The sequence below is a fragment of the Triturus cristatus genome, chromosome 5_2, assembly GCF_964204655.1.
Source record: "Triturus cristatus chromosome 5_2, aTriCri1.1, whole genome shotgun sequence".
NCBI lineage: Eukaryota > Metazoa > Chordata > Amphibia > Caudata > Salamandridae > Triturus > Triturus cristatus.
The window spans coordinates 142,715,300-142,731,254 of NC_140588.1; the positions used below are offsets into that span (position 1 = coordinate 142,715,300).

Here is a 15,955-nt window from a genome sequence, read left to right on the forward strand (position 1 = left end):
AAATGGCTGAACAATAAATAAACAAATGGTACCTACAATATAAAAGATATGCAAAGAGTTAGAGGACTAGTAGCGAGAAGAAGAAAACAATGCGAGCTAGAAGCAGTGCAAATAGGACTTTTTACGAATTCCCAGTATTTTGAGGTTAGTAGTAAGAATGAGTGAAAATGTGATTGATTCAGGGAGTCCTTGGAAGTACAGGGATGAATTGGGAGGCTGAAGGAGAATTGCAGCTAGGAATGTACCACAAGATAAGAAATGACTGGTGTGGGGGAGACCTTTGGTACATTTCAAACAAATACACAGGGGAAAGAAGAAAATATGAAAATGAAAGGGAACCCAAGGAGGGAAGCCATAACAGAAGCTGATAAAATGGACTGGAGGAGAGCGAAAAAGCATGTGGGAATTAAGTCCAAGTAGAAGTTAAGAGCAGTCGTCAAAGTAAAGTTAGAAATGAGAAATTTAGTTGGGTAAGAACTGTTTGTTTTTATGGAGATTTTATAGCTGGAAATTATAGGTATGAGCAATGTGGGAGGTATGGGTACAGAAGAAAAGAGAAGGATTAAAGAGCACATTAAACTAGGGACAAACAGAAACTACTTTCACATTCCTGTTGATGGCGTCTTTACTGTGGGTCATTGTGTGGTTTGGAGCAATATAATCGATTTCAGGCAGCCCGTGGTTGTAGCCCAAAACTTTTAATCTAAAAGGAACACATAGTAATAGATTCCTTACCTTAGAATGACCCCCAGGCGTCAGACTGTATACGGAAAGTTTTCGTCAGCAGTACCCTTGCACGTTGGAAGGTGGCGTCGAGCGGCTCCGCGTCCGTCGTTGGTGTCGTGTTCACCGAGATGGCGTTGCGGCAGCTACTTAGACGCCACCCTCGTGCACTGACGTCAGTTCTTCCTTTTTTCCGCGCCAGCAAGCGCAGTTCCGGAGAGAGTAGTACCCCAAGTCATTTTTTGACTGTGTTTTTGAGGCTTTTTGTCTCGATTTTTTCGAGTTGATCGACTCCTGGTGTCGTAGGGATGCCCGGTTTCAAGTCTTGTGGAGAATGTCATCAGGTGATGTTGGTGACGGACCCGCATCGCGTGTGTCTTGCTCCGACTGCCGGGCCATGGAACATGGCCATAGACGCCGCCGGCTCCTATTAGGAGAGACCAGGAAGGACGTACAAAGACGCCGCCGGCTTGTCGGTTTCCAAACAAACAGAGCCTGAACATCGCGCACTACAAGTCGAAGTAGTGTGGTTTGCCAGATTAACATTGGAAACAAAAGGAAAATTGATAAAGGATTGTACAGCATACAGAGATGAAATAAACGTATAGCAATACAGAAATCCTATCTCCAGAAATAAGAATGAAAACGGAAGCGGGGACTCTTTTATCAAGGCCAGATTGCTGCCATATATCAGGCGCTGGAGTAATATACTACAATAACTGTGAGTTGGGTGTCCCCAGACAGAAAATGGAATAGTCAAGACCCATAACACTGGAGAGACCAGCTCAATCTAGGAGAAAGTTTCCTCGTTTTAAATTTTAAAGAACGGGAGTTGAATAAAACTACATACAGTCTTGAAAAAGAAGGCATTATTTGATTAGTCCTTCGAAACGCGTCAACGCTCTCAAAATAGCCACAAATGTGTTTGTATTCATAATGATTGTAGACATTGATGATTTGCAAAAGTACACAACCGAGGTGGTCTAACTTTCTGTCTTGATTGTGGCAGTCAATGATAAATGGTATTGTCTATTGTCGTTTTATATAAAAAAAACTCTTGTGTACAAATTGTGGTATGATGATGATAAATTGGTTTTAACATATTGAATGTAGTAACAAATGTTTTATTGTGATCTTTTTTGACTAAAAGGTCTTTTTACTTAATTGTTTTTTGACGAAATATATTACATATTTTTTTTAATAAACCTTGGCTATTAATCCATCCACAACGAGTTCTTGTGCCAATACGCAACTGATTGTGAGTGGTCCTTCAGAGTGGACCAGAGTGAATGTTTTGCGTTTGATGAATGTGAGTTGAGGGATTGATTCTTTATTCCTCCCAGAGGACAACGTTATATAAAATCTCGTGTACGAACCCCAGTCCTTTGGGCCACCAAGGGTTCCTCTCTTTGTGTATATATAGGTTCACTGAATGCCGGTGCGGACAAACTCAGCCGCAGGTGCATGTTGGATCACAAATGGTGTCTTCACTCGCACGTGGCGCAAGGTCTCTTTCAACAGTGGGGAGAGCCTTGGTTAGATCTATTCGCCACCGAAGAGAACGCGCAATGTCAGCAGTTCTGCACGTTGGAATTTCCAAGGCAGCACTCGCTACGCGTCACTTTTCGTCGCGAGTGGAGTTGCGGTCTGTTGTACCCTTTTCCGCCTATACCACTTCTACCCAGAGGGCTGAAGAAGATCAGGCGCGACTGGGCCGCTGTCATTCTTGTGGCTCCGGACTGGGCTCGAAGAGTATGGTAACCCAAGCTACTCAGTATGCCCATCCATCCCCTGATCCGACTGCCTCTTCTGGAGGATCTTCTGTCGCTGCAGCAGAGGACTGTCCTCCAGCTGAACCTGTCCAGTTTCCACCTCCTTGCGTCGAGATTGAGCAGCCGCAGTTGATTCCTTTTGACTTGCCTCCTGAAGTTTGTAATGTTATTCTGGCGGCCAGGCAGCCCTCCACTAGGTTGGTATACGCCTGCAGTTGGAACAAATTTGCGGCATGGTGCACAGCAAAGGCTGTGGATCCCCTTTCTGCCCCTCTTACAGAAGTTCTTCTGTTTCTTCTTTCCTTGGCCCAGCAGGGCTCTGCTCTAGGCACTATCAAGGGCTGCCTTTCTGCTGTTTCGGCCTTTCTCAGGCTCCCTGATCAGCCCTCTCTTTTCAAGTCCCCGGTTGTAAATAGATTTCTCAAAGGCATTACTCACCTTTTCCCTCCTATTCATTTTGTGATGCCATAGTGGGACTTGAACCTGGTTCTAACGTATTTAATGTGCGCTCCCTTTGAGCCTCTTCACAACTGTCCTCTTCGTCTACTGACTTTGAAGACTGCTTTCCTGATTGCCATCACCTCTGCCAGGAGAGTGAGTGAGCTCCAGGCTCTTTCTTGTAAACCTCCTTTTCTATCTGTCCATCCGGACATGGTTGTGCTCAGGACTCGTCCATCCTTTCTACCAAAAGTTATCTGAAAGAGACACGTTAGTGATAGATTCCTTACCTTAGAATATCCCCAGGCGTCAGACTGGATCTGGAAAGTCTTTTTGTCAGCAGTACCCCTGCGCGCCAGTAGGTGGCGCCGTGCGGCTCCGCGTCCGTCGCTGGCGTCGTATGCGCCGAGATGACGTCACGGAGACTAATTAGGCGCCACCCATGCGCGCTGATGTCAGTTCTTTCTTTTTTCTGCGCCAGTAAGCGCAGATCCGGTTAGAGCACATACCTCAGTCACTTTTTGACTATCTTTTTGAGACTTTGTGTCTCCTGTAAGTTTGAGTATACTCTGGTGCACGTAGGGATGCCTGGTTTTAAGTCTTGTGGGGCCTGCCGTCACAATATGTCGGTGGCGGACCCTCACGACGTCTTTCTCTACTGCCTGGAGAACGACCACGACTCCCGGGCCTGTATGGACTGTTTAGCCATGGCCCGAAGGCCTTGAGGGAGCGGCGCCGGAAGCTGTTTGAGGTCCGGCTCTCGTCTCCGCGCTGTTCGTGGTCCAGGGGCTGCTCCGGAGAACGCTATCGGGGCTACCATCATCGCTCCTCGGGCTCCCAAGTCTTCACCCTCAGATTCGGGTAAGAGACGACACAAAAAGAAGTTGAAGAAGCTTTGTCGCTCTCCGACATCCCCTCGTCGGTCCCCGGATGCGGATGAGGGGACAGGGGTTTTGCCCCTGCGGCTCCTTCGGAGCCTGGGAGTCCCGCGGCCTACCCACCTTACCCGGGTCTGTCGGCAACTCCCGTACAGGTGCAAGTATTTCTTGCTACCTTGGACCGCCTGTTTAGGCCTCGGGCTCCCTCCGGCTCGCCCTTGGGCCCCGCAGTCCCGTGTCAGGAACCTGTCGGCGCCGCTGGCGGCTCTGGCGCCGCAGGATCCTGTGCCGCTGGCTCCGGCCACGGCGCCACGAGGTCCCGTGCTGCCGGCTCTGGTCCCAGCGCTGCCCTCGGCTCCGCCTCCGGCGCCGCAGTGGGCACCATTTGTTCCGCTCCTGCCCAGGTTCTCGGACAATTTTGTCCCTACCTGGGATCCGCATCGGGACACGGCGCCGGTTCGGCCCCGTCCGGGGCCGTTTTTTCCTTCCCCGGTCCCTGCCCTGCCGCCACAGCCTGTCCCACATACTGCGGAGGGGGCGGATGACTGGGAGGGGTCCGAGGACCCTCTTGCTCGTCAGTGTGACTCCGAGCAGGACTGGGTGGATGAGTTAGAGGAGGCCGGCGGCCTTGATCTCTCCTCTGACCCGGGGTTTGCCTCTCCTCCACCTACCATGGAGGAGGGCACTTCCTACACAATGGTGTTTCGTCGGACCGCTGAGGTCCTCCACCTTGATCTGCCTACGGTAGCCCTGAAGACTAATCTCCTCACTGAGGTGCTCCAGACGGCGTCCACTTCGTCGGAGCCCCTGCTGCCATTTAACGAAGCCCTCACTGACATCTTACTGGTCACTTGGTCACGCCCTGCCACGTGGGCCCCGGTGGATAAGAATGTCGCCAGGCGTCATCGCCCGACGCCGGGTGACCCTGCCTTTCTTACCACTCATACTACGCCCGAGAGCCTGGTCATCCAAGCTTCGACGTCCCAGAGTGCCTTTCCCACAGCGCCGCGGTATAAGGACTCTAAGAAGCTGGAGCAGTTCGGCAAGCGGTTGTTCTCTTTGGCCAGCTTAGTGCTGCGGTCGGTGAACACCGCTTGCATCTTGGGCCGCTATTCCCACGCGGTATGGGATGCCGTTGCACAGGTGTTACCTCAGTGTCCTGAAGAGGCCCAAGCTGTGCTGTCTCAAGCTGTTGCAGAGGGTAAGGATGCGGCTAAGTTCGCCATTCGGTGTGGTTTGGACACCGCGGACTCAATAGGTAGAGCCATTTCTACGACTGCGACGCTTCAATGCCACACCTGGTTGAGATCTACCGGGTTCTCGCCAGATGTACAAAGCTCACTCATGGACATGCCCTTTGATGGCACCCGTCTGTTTGGCGATAAGGCCGACAGTGCGCTGGAGCATTTTAAGGACTCATGCGCTACTGCCAAGTCCTTAGGTCTTTCCACAAAAAGCCCAGACACTCCTGGTTTTCGTTTCTTTCGTGGCCAAGGCAGGGGCGCCCAGGCACGTTCCTTCAGCAAGCCTCTGCAGAACCAGCCTCAGCGCGTCCGCGTCTTCCGCAGGGGCGGGTCTGGGAATCAGCGTGGGGGTCAGTCCACCTCTACCTCCGCTGCTCCTACCTCCAAACCTTCCTAGTCCGAGCTTTGTGGACCACCCCACGCCAGTGGGTGGCAGGATCCGCCATCACCTCCCCCACTGGCACGCTATTACATCGGACAAGTGGGTGTTGCAGATCATCCGCAAGGGTTCCTCCCTTCCCTTTCAGTCCACCCCTTCAGTCATGGGACCTCAGTACCACCGCATGTCGGGGGAACACTTGGCAACTCTCCAGCAGGGAGTTACGACCCTCTTGGCCAAGGGGGCCATCAAGTGCGTTCCTGGGCCGGAAGTGTGGAGTGGTTGTTATTCCCACTACTTTCTGATCCCCAAGAAGGACAAAAGGGGTCTGCGTCCCATCTTGGACCTCCGGAACGTCAACCGCTTTCTCCGGAAGGAGAAGTTCAAAATGCTGACTCTGGCTCAGGTCTTGGCTGCTCTCGACCCTGGAGACTGAATGGTAGCGTTGGACTTGCAGGACGCACATTTTCACATCCCCGTCCTGCCGGCCCGCCGGCATTACCTGTGGTTCGCGGTAGGCCCAGGGCATTTTCAGTTTGCCATGCTCCCCTTCGGCCTTACCAGCGCCCCTCGGGTGTTCACGAAAGTGATGGTGGTGGTCGCAGCTCATCTGCGCCAGTCAGGGGTGTCAGTCTTCCCCTACCTCGACGACAGGTTGTTGAAGGCGGGCTCGCCCCAGGTAGTCGTCTCCCACCTTCAGACTACGGCCGACCGCCTGCATTTGCTGGGGTTCTCCATCAACGTGCCGAAGTCGCACCTGAGTCCCTCTCAGCAGCTGCCCATCATCGGAGAGGTTCTGGATTCGACGCGGTTTCGGGTTTATCCACCCGAGCAGCGAGTCCGGGATATTCAGTATATGATTCCGATCTTTCAGCCTCTATCCCGGGTTTCAGTCAGGATGACCCTCCGGCTCCTGGGCCCGATGGCCACCTGCATCCTGCTAGTGCAACTTGCCAAATGGCATACGTGGGCTCTGCAGTGGGACCTGAAGTTCCAGTGGGCGCAGCATCAGGGCAACCTGTCCGATCATGTCCAGATCTCGGAGGGCACTGCACGACAATTGCAGTGGTGGCTCAAGAATCGCGATTGGATCAATGGCAGATCCCTATCCCTTCCCCAACCGGAGCACACAGTGGTGACGGATGCGTCCCTCCTAAGATGGGGAGGCCACTTGGGAGAGGCGGAGATCAGAGGACTCTGGTCTCCAGCGGAGTCCCAGCTCCATATCAACCTTTTGGAGCTTCGAGCGATCCGACTTGCACTGAAGGCATTCCTTCCCTTTCTCCGGGGAAGTGTGGTGCATGTGTTCATGGACAACACCACCACCATGTGGTATTGCAAAAAACAGGGGTGGGGGGGTTGTGGACCCTATGTCAGGAGGCTCTGTGCCTCTGGACATGGGTGGAACATCAAGGCATTACCTTGGTGGTTCAACACCTGGCAGGTTCTCTGAACGCCAGGGCGGACGAACTCAGCTGCCGGTGCTTGATGGATCACGAATGGCATCTGCACTCGGACGTGGCGCACAGTCTCCTTCTGCAGTGGGAAGAGCCTTGGTTAGATCTATTCGCCACCGAAGAGAATGCGCACTGTCATAATTCGCCACTGAAGAGAAAGCGCGCTGTCATCAGTTCTGCGCTTTGGAATTTCCAAGGCGGCACTCGCTCGGCGACGTTTTTCGCCGCAAGTGGAGTTGTGGTCTGTTGTACGCCTTTCCGCCTATACCACTTCTGCCCCGAGTGCTGAAGAAGATTCGGCGCAACAGGGCCCAAGTCATCCTTGTGGCTCCGGATTGGGCACGAAGATACTAGTATCCCGAGCTGCTCAGCATGGCGATCGATCCCCCGATCCGTCTGCCTCTTCGGGAGGATCTTCTGTCGCAGCAGCAGGGAATGTTCTTCCACCCGAACCTTTCCAGCCTCCACCTCCATGCGTGGAGATTGAGCGGCGACAGTTGACAGCTTTCGATCTTCCTCCCGAAGTCTGTGATGTAATTCTGGCAGCCAGGCGTCCATCCACTAAGATGGTATACGCCTGCCGGCGGAACACGTTTGTGGCATGGTGCACACCAAAGTCTGTGGATCCCCTTTCTGCCCCTCTTTCTGAGGTCCTTCTGTTCCTATTATCCTTGGCCCAGCAGGGCTCTGCTCTGGGCACTGTCAAAGGTTATCTTTTGGCCATCTCCGCCTTTCTAAGGCTTCCAGATGAGCCTTCTCTCTTTAAGTCCCCAGTTGTTAACCGTTTCCTGAAAGGCATTACGCACACGTTTCCTCCTGTGCCTTTCATAATGCCTCAATGGTACTTAAATCTTGTCTTGACCTTTCTGATGTGCGCTCCTTTTGAGCCCCTTCATAACTGTCCTTTACGTCTTCTCACTCTCAAGACGGCTTTCCTGGTAGCTATCGCTTCTGCCAGAAGAGTGAGTGAGCTCCAGGCTCTTTCTTCTAAACCTCCTTTCCTTTCTGTTCATCTGGACAATGTGGTTTTAAGGACCCGTCCTTCTTTTTTGCCAAAGGTTGTCACGCCCTTCCACATCGGGCAGACCATCACCTTGCCCACCTTCTTTCCGCCTCCGCATCCTTCAAAAGAGGAAGAGAGTCTCCACCGTCTGGACCCAAAACGTGCGCTCTCGTTCTATCTGAAGCGTACGCAGCAGTTCCGGGTCGATGACCAGCTCTTTGTTGGATCCGTGGCCACCAAAAAAGGTCGGGCCGTGCACAAACGAACCATCTCTCGGTGGGTCGTTCTGTGCATCAAAGCATGTTACTCCTTGGCTAAGAAGGAGCCTCCTGTGGGGCTGCGTGCCCATTCTACCAGGGCAACTGCAGCCTCTACTGCCTTGGGACGCAGCGTTCCCTGGCAGGATATTTGTCAGGCTGCTACGTGGGCCTCGCTGCACACGTTTACCAAGCATTACTGCCTTGACAATCAAGTCCGGAGTGACGGCTTCTTTGGCCGTTCTGTTCTCCCTGACTTTCTGGTGTAATCTGTTCGCAGACCCACCACCGGGGTTGGTATTGCTGGGGTATCTATTCTAAGGTAAGGAATCTATCACTAACGTGTCTCTTTCAGATGAACAAGTTACTACTTGTGTAACGATATATCTGTAAGAGACATTAGTTAGTGATAGATTCCTTACCGCCCCACCCATCCTCCCTGTTCGGCGTACTGATTCTAGGGTTAAGGTCATCCCTTTCAAGGCCCTAGTTTCTGGGCACCAGTGGCCAGTTTCTTGCATGGCTCTGCGTTCCTGGCGCAGAAAGTCGCGTACAGAACTGACGTCAGCGTGCATGGATGGCGCCTAAGTAGTCTCCGTGACGTCATCTCGGCGCATACAACGCCAGCAACGGACGCGTAGCCGCACAACGCCACCTACCAATGTGCAGGGGTACTGCTGATGAAAAAACTTTCCGGATCCAGTCTGACATCTGGGGATATTCTAAGGTAAGGCATCTATCACTAACTAATGCCTCTTACAGATAAATCGTTACACAAGTAGAAACTTGTCCGTCACTGCCTTTCACATCGGACAGACCATCACGTTGCCCACCTTCTTTCCACCTCCGCTTCCTTCTAGAGAGGAAGAGAGGCTCCACCGTCTGGACCGAAAACGTGCGCTCTCGTTTTATTTGAACCGCACACAAAGGTTCCGGGTGGATGACCAGCTCTTTGTGGGCTACGTTGGTGCCAAAAAAGGTCGGGCAGTACACAAGCGAACTAGCTCCCGATGGGTCATCTTGTGTATTAAAGCCTGTTATTCTCTGGCTAAAAAGGAAGCTCCGTTGGGGCTGCGCGTCCATTCCACCAGGGCGACTGCAGCCACTACCGCATTGGGGCGTGGTGTCCCCCTGCAAGACATCTGTAAGGCAGCTACGTGGGCCTCGCTGCACACTTTTACTAAGCACTACTGCCTGGACAGCCAAGTCCGGAGAGAAGGCTTCTTTGGCCGTTCTGTTCTCCCAAGACTTCCTGGTGTGATCTTGGTTCGCAGACTCACCACCATGGTTGGTATTGCTGAGGTATCTATTCTAAGGTAAGGAATCTATCACTATGTGTTTCTTTCAGATGGACAAGTTACTTACCTTCGGTAACGATATATCTGTAAGAAACATTAGTAGTGATAGATTCCTTAACCGCCCCACCCATCCTCCCCGTTCTGCGAACTGATTTCTAGGGTTAAGGTCATCCCTTTCAGGGTCCTAGTTTCAAGGCACCAGTGGTCAGTATCTTGCATGGCTCAGCGTTTTCTGGCGTGGAAAGTCGTGTACAGAACTGACGTCAGCATGCGAGGGCGGCGTCTAAGTAGCTGCCGCGACATCATCTCGGCGACAAGGACGCCAACTACAGACGTGGAGCCGCACCATGCCACCTTCCGACGCGCAGGGGTACTGATGAAGAAAACTTTCCGGATCCAGTCTGACGCCTGGGGGTAATTCTAAGTTAAGGAATCCATCACTACCAATGTTTCTTACAGATATATCGTTACCGAAGGTAAGTAACTTGTTCTTTTAAGCAAACTACATTTCCAAGGCTAAAACCTATATGGTGGGTTAAAGCAATGCATGGGAATCTAATGCAATCTCTGATTGTACAGGTAATCTCACAGAAAGAAACCTTCCTTTTGTTAAATTAAAATATATGTATTTATTATTATCCAGTAGTAAATAGTTCTTACTGCATGTTTCCCCTCACATACATATCTCTCGCTATCACTAATGTAAATCCTGTATTCCTTGCACACTTTGCATTACCTATCCAGACTCTGCTCACTCCATAGTGTTTATCTGTTTTGTTTCCTTTGTCTTTTGATTCTTTATTTCCCATGTACATTTGTTTGCCACTTTCCATTACCATCCTCACCACTTCTCATTTGGGCACCTTTTCACACTTAAACGTTTAAGGATTCATACTGTGTCTTTCTCCAACCTGTGTATTCACCTTTTTATAATTCCCCCACATCTTTTTCTAAGTCTGCCCCTCTGAACACAATCGGTTGTATCCTTAGCAGTAGAAATACATATTTTGATCATTTGCTAGAGTGCACAGTGCGCCTAGGCCTTCTTAAATTTAATTACGAAGGACTGGGATCATTCAGGTTTAAAGATATCCTGATATGTAGGCTAAAGCCACATCTGCACATATCTCTGCCTGCCCCCCTCCTGCACCAGTTTTACATCTTTGTGGATCCTTTTTTATAAAACAAAAATCCCTGTGCATGCATTTACTTGATTTGTACAGTTACTTTGGCACACACTCCTGAAGCGTTTATTGCCTGCTCTAGGGTATCTTGCTTGTACTGCGTTCAGTTCCTTAGTAAATACAGTAATCGAGAATAGATTGCAGAAGTAAAGTCATTGTATTCCCTTTTTCAGCTCAGACCCACAGCCAATGTTTACGACCTGGCAAAGAATTTCAATCTAGAGGTTTCCATGTTTGAGAGGCTGGTTAAAATGAATGTCCAGTATGCTCGCCTAGACTACCAGGTAAGATTTGTTGTTTTTTACATTAAGGAAAAGTCAAAGTTACATTTACAGGAGGGCGTTGCCTGCCAAGATGGTGGACAGTGTGGCTCAAAAAGGCATGCACATAATCCTTAAACATGCCGTGGAATAACCTCACAAAATAGAGCACCGTCGCTATAAATCTACAGCTACAACGAAAAGCATGCTGTGAGATCCTGGAAAAGACTATTAGGTCCTGAAACCAGAGTTGGATGGTGAGGGCGAGGTACCCTCCCTTACCCCCTTCTGCCTTGGATGTTAAGCACCTGATAGTATAAATGTAATATGCAGGAGATTGTCCTGAAAATTAATGAAACAAGGTGAAAATATAATTATTCTAATGTTAATGTTTGTGGAACAGGTATTTATTTGAGACTATTTCTTGTGGTACCTAATCTAGTCTTCCAAATACGAGTTGTGTGGTTTCTATGTTATTACACAAATCGTTTCACCACTGTGACAAAACAAAAATCATCCTTCAATTGAAACTTTGTTTTTAATATGACTGTAGTGCCCTGGTTAAATCTCAAAAAGGTAACCCTATTGTTTTTATGACAAAAATATTAGAGAGAAAACCTCAACTACGAAAATATTGTGGAAGTCAGTATATATTGTTAAGTATACATTTCTATCCTTAACTCCACATATATGTACTTTGGCCTGTGAGGAAAGTGGTGTATTATACGGTGTGATTGTGCGATCTCACCGTGTAACAAAGGGACAATTCCATATCAGGTCCAGGCAGGTTTGTTTGCAAAACTTATGTCAGCTCTGGGTAGCTGCTGCTCAAAACAATCAGGCATTAAGAAGTACCAAAACAGGTGAATAAGAAAATAATGGCACAAAGTAAAATTCACAAACCAATTTATAAAAACAGGCTGGAGATATGAATTTTCAAAAATAACAATAGATAACTGCTTTTCACTAATGCAATAATCCTTTCTAATCTACAGCGATCCACGATCTAGTGTGAGCCACAACAAGAAACTTGAAAACATCTGTTAGAGCACTCTTGTGGGATCTCACTCCTATAGGAAGCCGTCACAGGGACCAGTCAGGTCTAGTTGAACTGTTACTATTTGGTTTAAGCAGTGTCCAGTCCAGTTCCCTGTCCTATGGTCAAGCAATCAGAGAAGTCAGTGGAGTGGCCCTGATAGAAATGATGGAGGATGCTGAAGATGCTCAAGGATGTTGCCCTTCGCTTCCTGGATGCTGCCTGTCCGGCCTCCCTTACGTGGGCTTGCCAGGTAGGCTCAGAGTACCTCTCTCCATGTTGTCCTCTAGCTTGGTTGGTGTCAATTTACTGCGCCATTGAGCTCTGGGAGGGGTTAGTGCATTATGCAGCTCTGGGGTAGTTTCTCCTTCCTCCTTCCTCTCTTTGTTATGTACTCTCTCTAACGTTCTGGGATATGGCTTAGTGCCGTTTCTACTTATACTCACACAGGTATGGTCTGGTGCCATTTTGGCAGTCTTGTGATGCCTCGCCTCCCGTTATGTTTTTCTCCTCCGAGCTGCTTGGGTTGCTGACTGGCTGCACCGCCGCAGCTTTCCCCTTAGTCCGTCACTCTGTTGCCAGCTCAGTGCTCTCGGGCACTTTCTGTTGTTCTGTCGCAGACCCACCTCCCCCTGGGGTATGGCTGTGGTATCTATTCTAAGTTAAGGAATCTGCGGCTAGATGTCTCTATCAGATGTACGAGTTACTTACCTTCGGTAACGATGTATTTGGTAGAGACGTTGTCTAGCTGCAGATTCCTTGACGTCCACCCATTATCCCCGTTCTGCGAGGACCTTGACAGGTGGGTTTGCCGCCTTTCAGTTGGCACTGGTCTTCATTAAAGGTGTTCAATTTGGTGCAACCTTTTTATGATTTACAATATGCAGCCACCTTCCTCCAGGTGGCTTCTCTTCCTGTGGAGTGGTGCTTTTTGCTTCGTCTTCACCGGGAGATTCTTCTTCCTTTTCTCGGCATTCTTCCACCCTGGTCCTTCCAGTGTGGGATCTTCTCCTATTGCTTTCCATCCCTCCTACCTTCTCTTTCTACTTGGGGATCTTGTCTCCTGTTCAGTCGTCCTTTTGGGATCTGCTGGGCTGTGTTTCAGCTTTCCATTACTATAAGGGAAGTGCTGTTCTTCTAATGCCTTCTCGCAGTAGATTGTTGTTCTTCTTGTGCTCCGCCCTTGTTGGCTGACACTGTTCTATGTTGTAATAACAGTCTGTCTTTGTCTGTCGGGATATTCTTCCGTTGTTACTCAGCCTCTGGGGAGGGTCCACGCTTTGCTTTGCGGGGTTGTTTCTCAGACCGTTGCTCTATCCTTTACTTCTTGGTTTGTAAATAGACAGTGTCTGATACTGTCCTTTATGATGGCACCATCCGATTTCTTTGTCCTACGATTTTTTTCTCCTTCGCACACTGGCTCCGTGTTGTGCAGCGGAAACGTTTCTCCGAAGAGACGTCAGCGTGCCGGGAGGGACTTATATGACCTCGCTGACGTCACGTCCGTAGACGACGTCAGGGCGGGGTCGTGTGGCACTGTCCCTCAGCACGCAGAGGTGCTGCTGCAAAAATGTTCCGGATCCAGTCTGACGCCTGGGGATAATTCTACGTTAAGGAATCTGCGGCTTGACAACGTCTCTACCAGATACATCGTTACCGAAGGTAAGTAACTCGTACATTCGGACAGCCTGACCTAGGGCAGTTCACTCTCCTTTCCCCACCCAGACTTTACGGTTGTGACAGATGTGTCCCCGCTAGGTTTTGGGGCTATCTCGAAGAGGGGAGCAACAGAGGTCTCTGGAGTTTGACGGAGAGACAGTTCTATATGAATCTTGTGGAGCTCTGTGCTGTCCATCTCACCCTGGAAGCCTTACTGCCACCCACCAAAGGGAGGCCGGTGCTGGTCCTCGTGGACAACACAATTGCCTTGTGACACTGCAACAAGCAGGACAGAATGGGATCTTGGATCCTGTTCAGGAGAGTCTTCAACTTGAGGTGGCTGGCCCAGCAGAACTTCCGTTTGGTAGCAAACAACCTAGCATGGCCCCTGAACGCCAGAGAAGACAAGCTGAGAAGATACCTCCATCCAAAGGTGGCGGGGAACATCTTCGATCAGTAGGACATGACCTGGCCTGATCTGTTCGACATCACGGCAAACATACAGTTTCACAGCTTTCGCGCACTGAAGGTTCCTCTAAGAGGAGCGTTCTGCCTGCAGTAGAGCACTCCTCTTCTGTACACGTTTCCATCATTGCCTCTCTTGCCTCAAGTGCTGAGGAGAAATCAGTATAGACTGAGCCAAAGTCATCTTAATTGAGTGTGGTACTCAGACTTCTGAGCCTCAGGTTTGGCCGTTGGTGCAGTGTAGGGACACTCCCATCACTTAAGGGTTAAAATCACCCTGATTTCAATGTAATGTGCCCTGAATCCCTGAGTGAGATTTTTTCCATCTTGTGTTGTCGACTGCACAAAGGTTACATCCTATTTACAGAAAAGCCAGTGCTATAAGGCCTTAAACGATGCTCCCTTTGTGCATGGGCATCTAGCATAGGGAAATTGTATGCAAGTAGGGCAAGACGTTCAAACCGCGTGACTTCCTGGCTTTGACGGGCAAAATTACAGATGCATCATTAAGCAGAATGATTCACCTGATTACTTAGCTGCATTCTTTCCTCTGGCCTCAAAAGGCCCAGAGAGAAAACAACAGTCCTCTTTGGTTTGTGGCACACAGACAAGGAAGAATTGGCATGTGGCCATGAGAGGACTAGGGGTGCCAGAGGGCGCAGTTAACCTTTGCTCACTCGAGTATAAGTCAAGCAAAACAGAGTGCTGTGCGAGGTCCCCTTGGAGGACCTGATGTTTAGTGCATTTTTGAGGGAGTAGGGAGATGGTTTGCCACTGTACCTCAATTGGTCTTTTAATTAAAAAAATACAAAGGGAGCAGCGGAGAGGGAAGGTTGCAAGTAAGGTGATGGGGTGGAGCCACTGGGCCACCAGTGTCGGATAAAGGTAAAAGGGCATAAGGGGGAGGGCCAGCATGTTTATGTTTATAAGATTTATAAAGCGTATAGCTGCCCAAGGGCTTTTCCTAGCGCTGCAGAGAGAGTGACAGATCGGTGTGGAGGGGCGATCATCGAAAGAGCCATGTTTTGAGTTTGTTCCTGAAGCCAGCGCGGGGACACGCCGGGAGGCGTCACCAGGCGCTTTACAAGCTCCTTTAAACTTAAACTATATAGGTCCTTTAGAAGTCTCAATTCAATGGTCATTGAGTTCCAGAGTTTTAGGACCAGATGAGTGAAGGATCTCCCTCCCCATCTGGCTCTTTTATCCTTGTTGTGCTCATTATGAATCAGACGAGGACCTGAGGGACCTGTTGGGTAGATAGGGAAAACAAGAGACCGTAACAGGGCTGGACCGCTGCCATGCATGGCTTTGTGGGCTAGGCAAAGTGCTTTGAACTTGACACTGGATTGGATAGGGAGACAGTGTAGTTTGCACACTGAGGCTTCTCACTGACTCGCGCTTGGGAATTTTTAGTATCATCCTGGCTGCCGCATTTTGAACAACCTGCAGTCTATTGACTACATATTTGGGGGCCCCTAGGTACAATGAGTAACTGCAGTCCAATCTTGAGACCACTAGTGTGTGAATCACCATTCTCCGCGCCTGGCCTGGGAGAAAGTCTAGGATTTTACAGATCAGTCGGAGAATACTGAAGCAGGTGGCTGAGAGTTTTTTTCAGCTTGGGTATCCATAGAAAGATTCTGGTGAAACCACATCCCCAAGTTCTTGATGGAAGGCTTGGGGGCGGGGTGGCTCCCCAGGTTGTCGGGCCAGCTGATCTTTTTCGAAGGGTCGTTGCAGTTACCCAGGAATATTAGCTCTGTTTTCTCCCCATTGAGTTTTAAACTGCAGTTGTTTATCCATTTAGTATGTTTTTCCCATACATGGGACTAGATGTATGTGATTTGAGTTGGTAGCATCAAACACTGAAATTACCAATTGTGTGTCATCGGCATAAGACAC

At 49.7% G+C, this 15,955-nt stretch overlaps 1 protein-coding gene across 1 annotated transcript in view; it reads left to right on the top strand.

The window, feature by feature from the left end:
- The window catches only part of LOC146822728 (NFX1-type zinc finger-containing protein 1-like), a 1,573,298-nt gene that overhangs the window by 1,396,622 nt on the left and 160,721 nt on the right, over positions 1 to 15,955 (top strand). Inside the window, exon 17 of the mRNA XM_085606923.1 lies at positions 10,807 to 10,917. Within this exon, the coding sequence (XP_085463049.1) occupies positions 10,807 to 10,917 (111 nt within the window). The remainder of the gene's footprint in view (positions 1 to 10,806; positions 10,918 to 15,955) is intronic.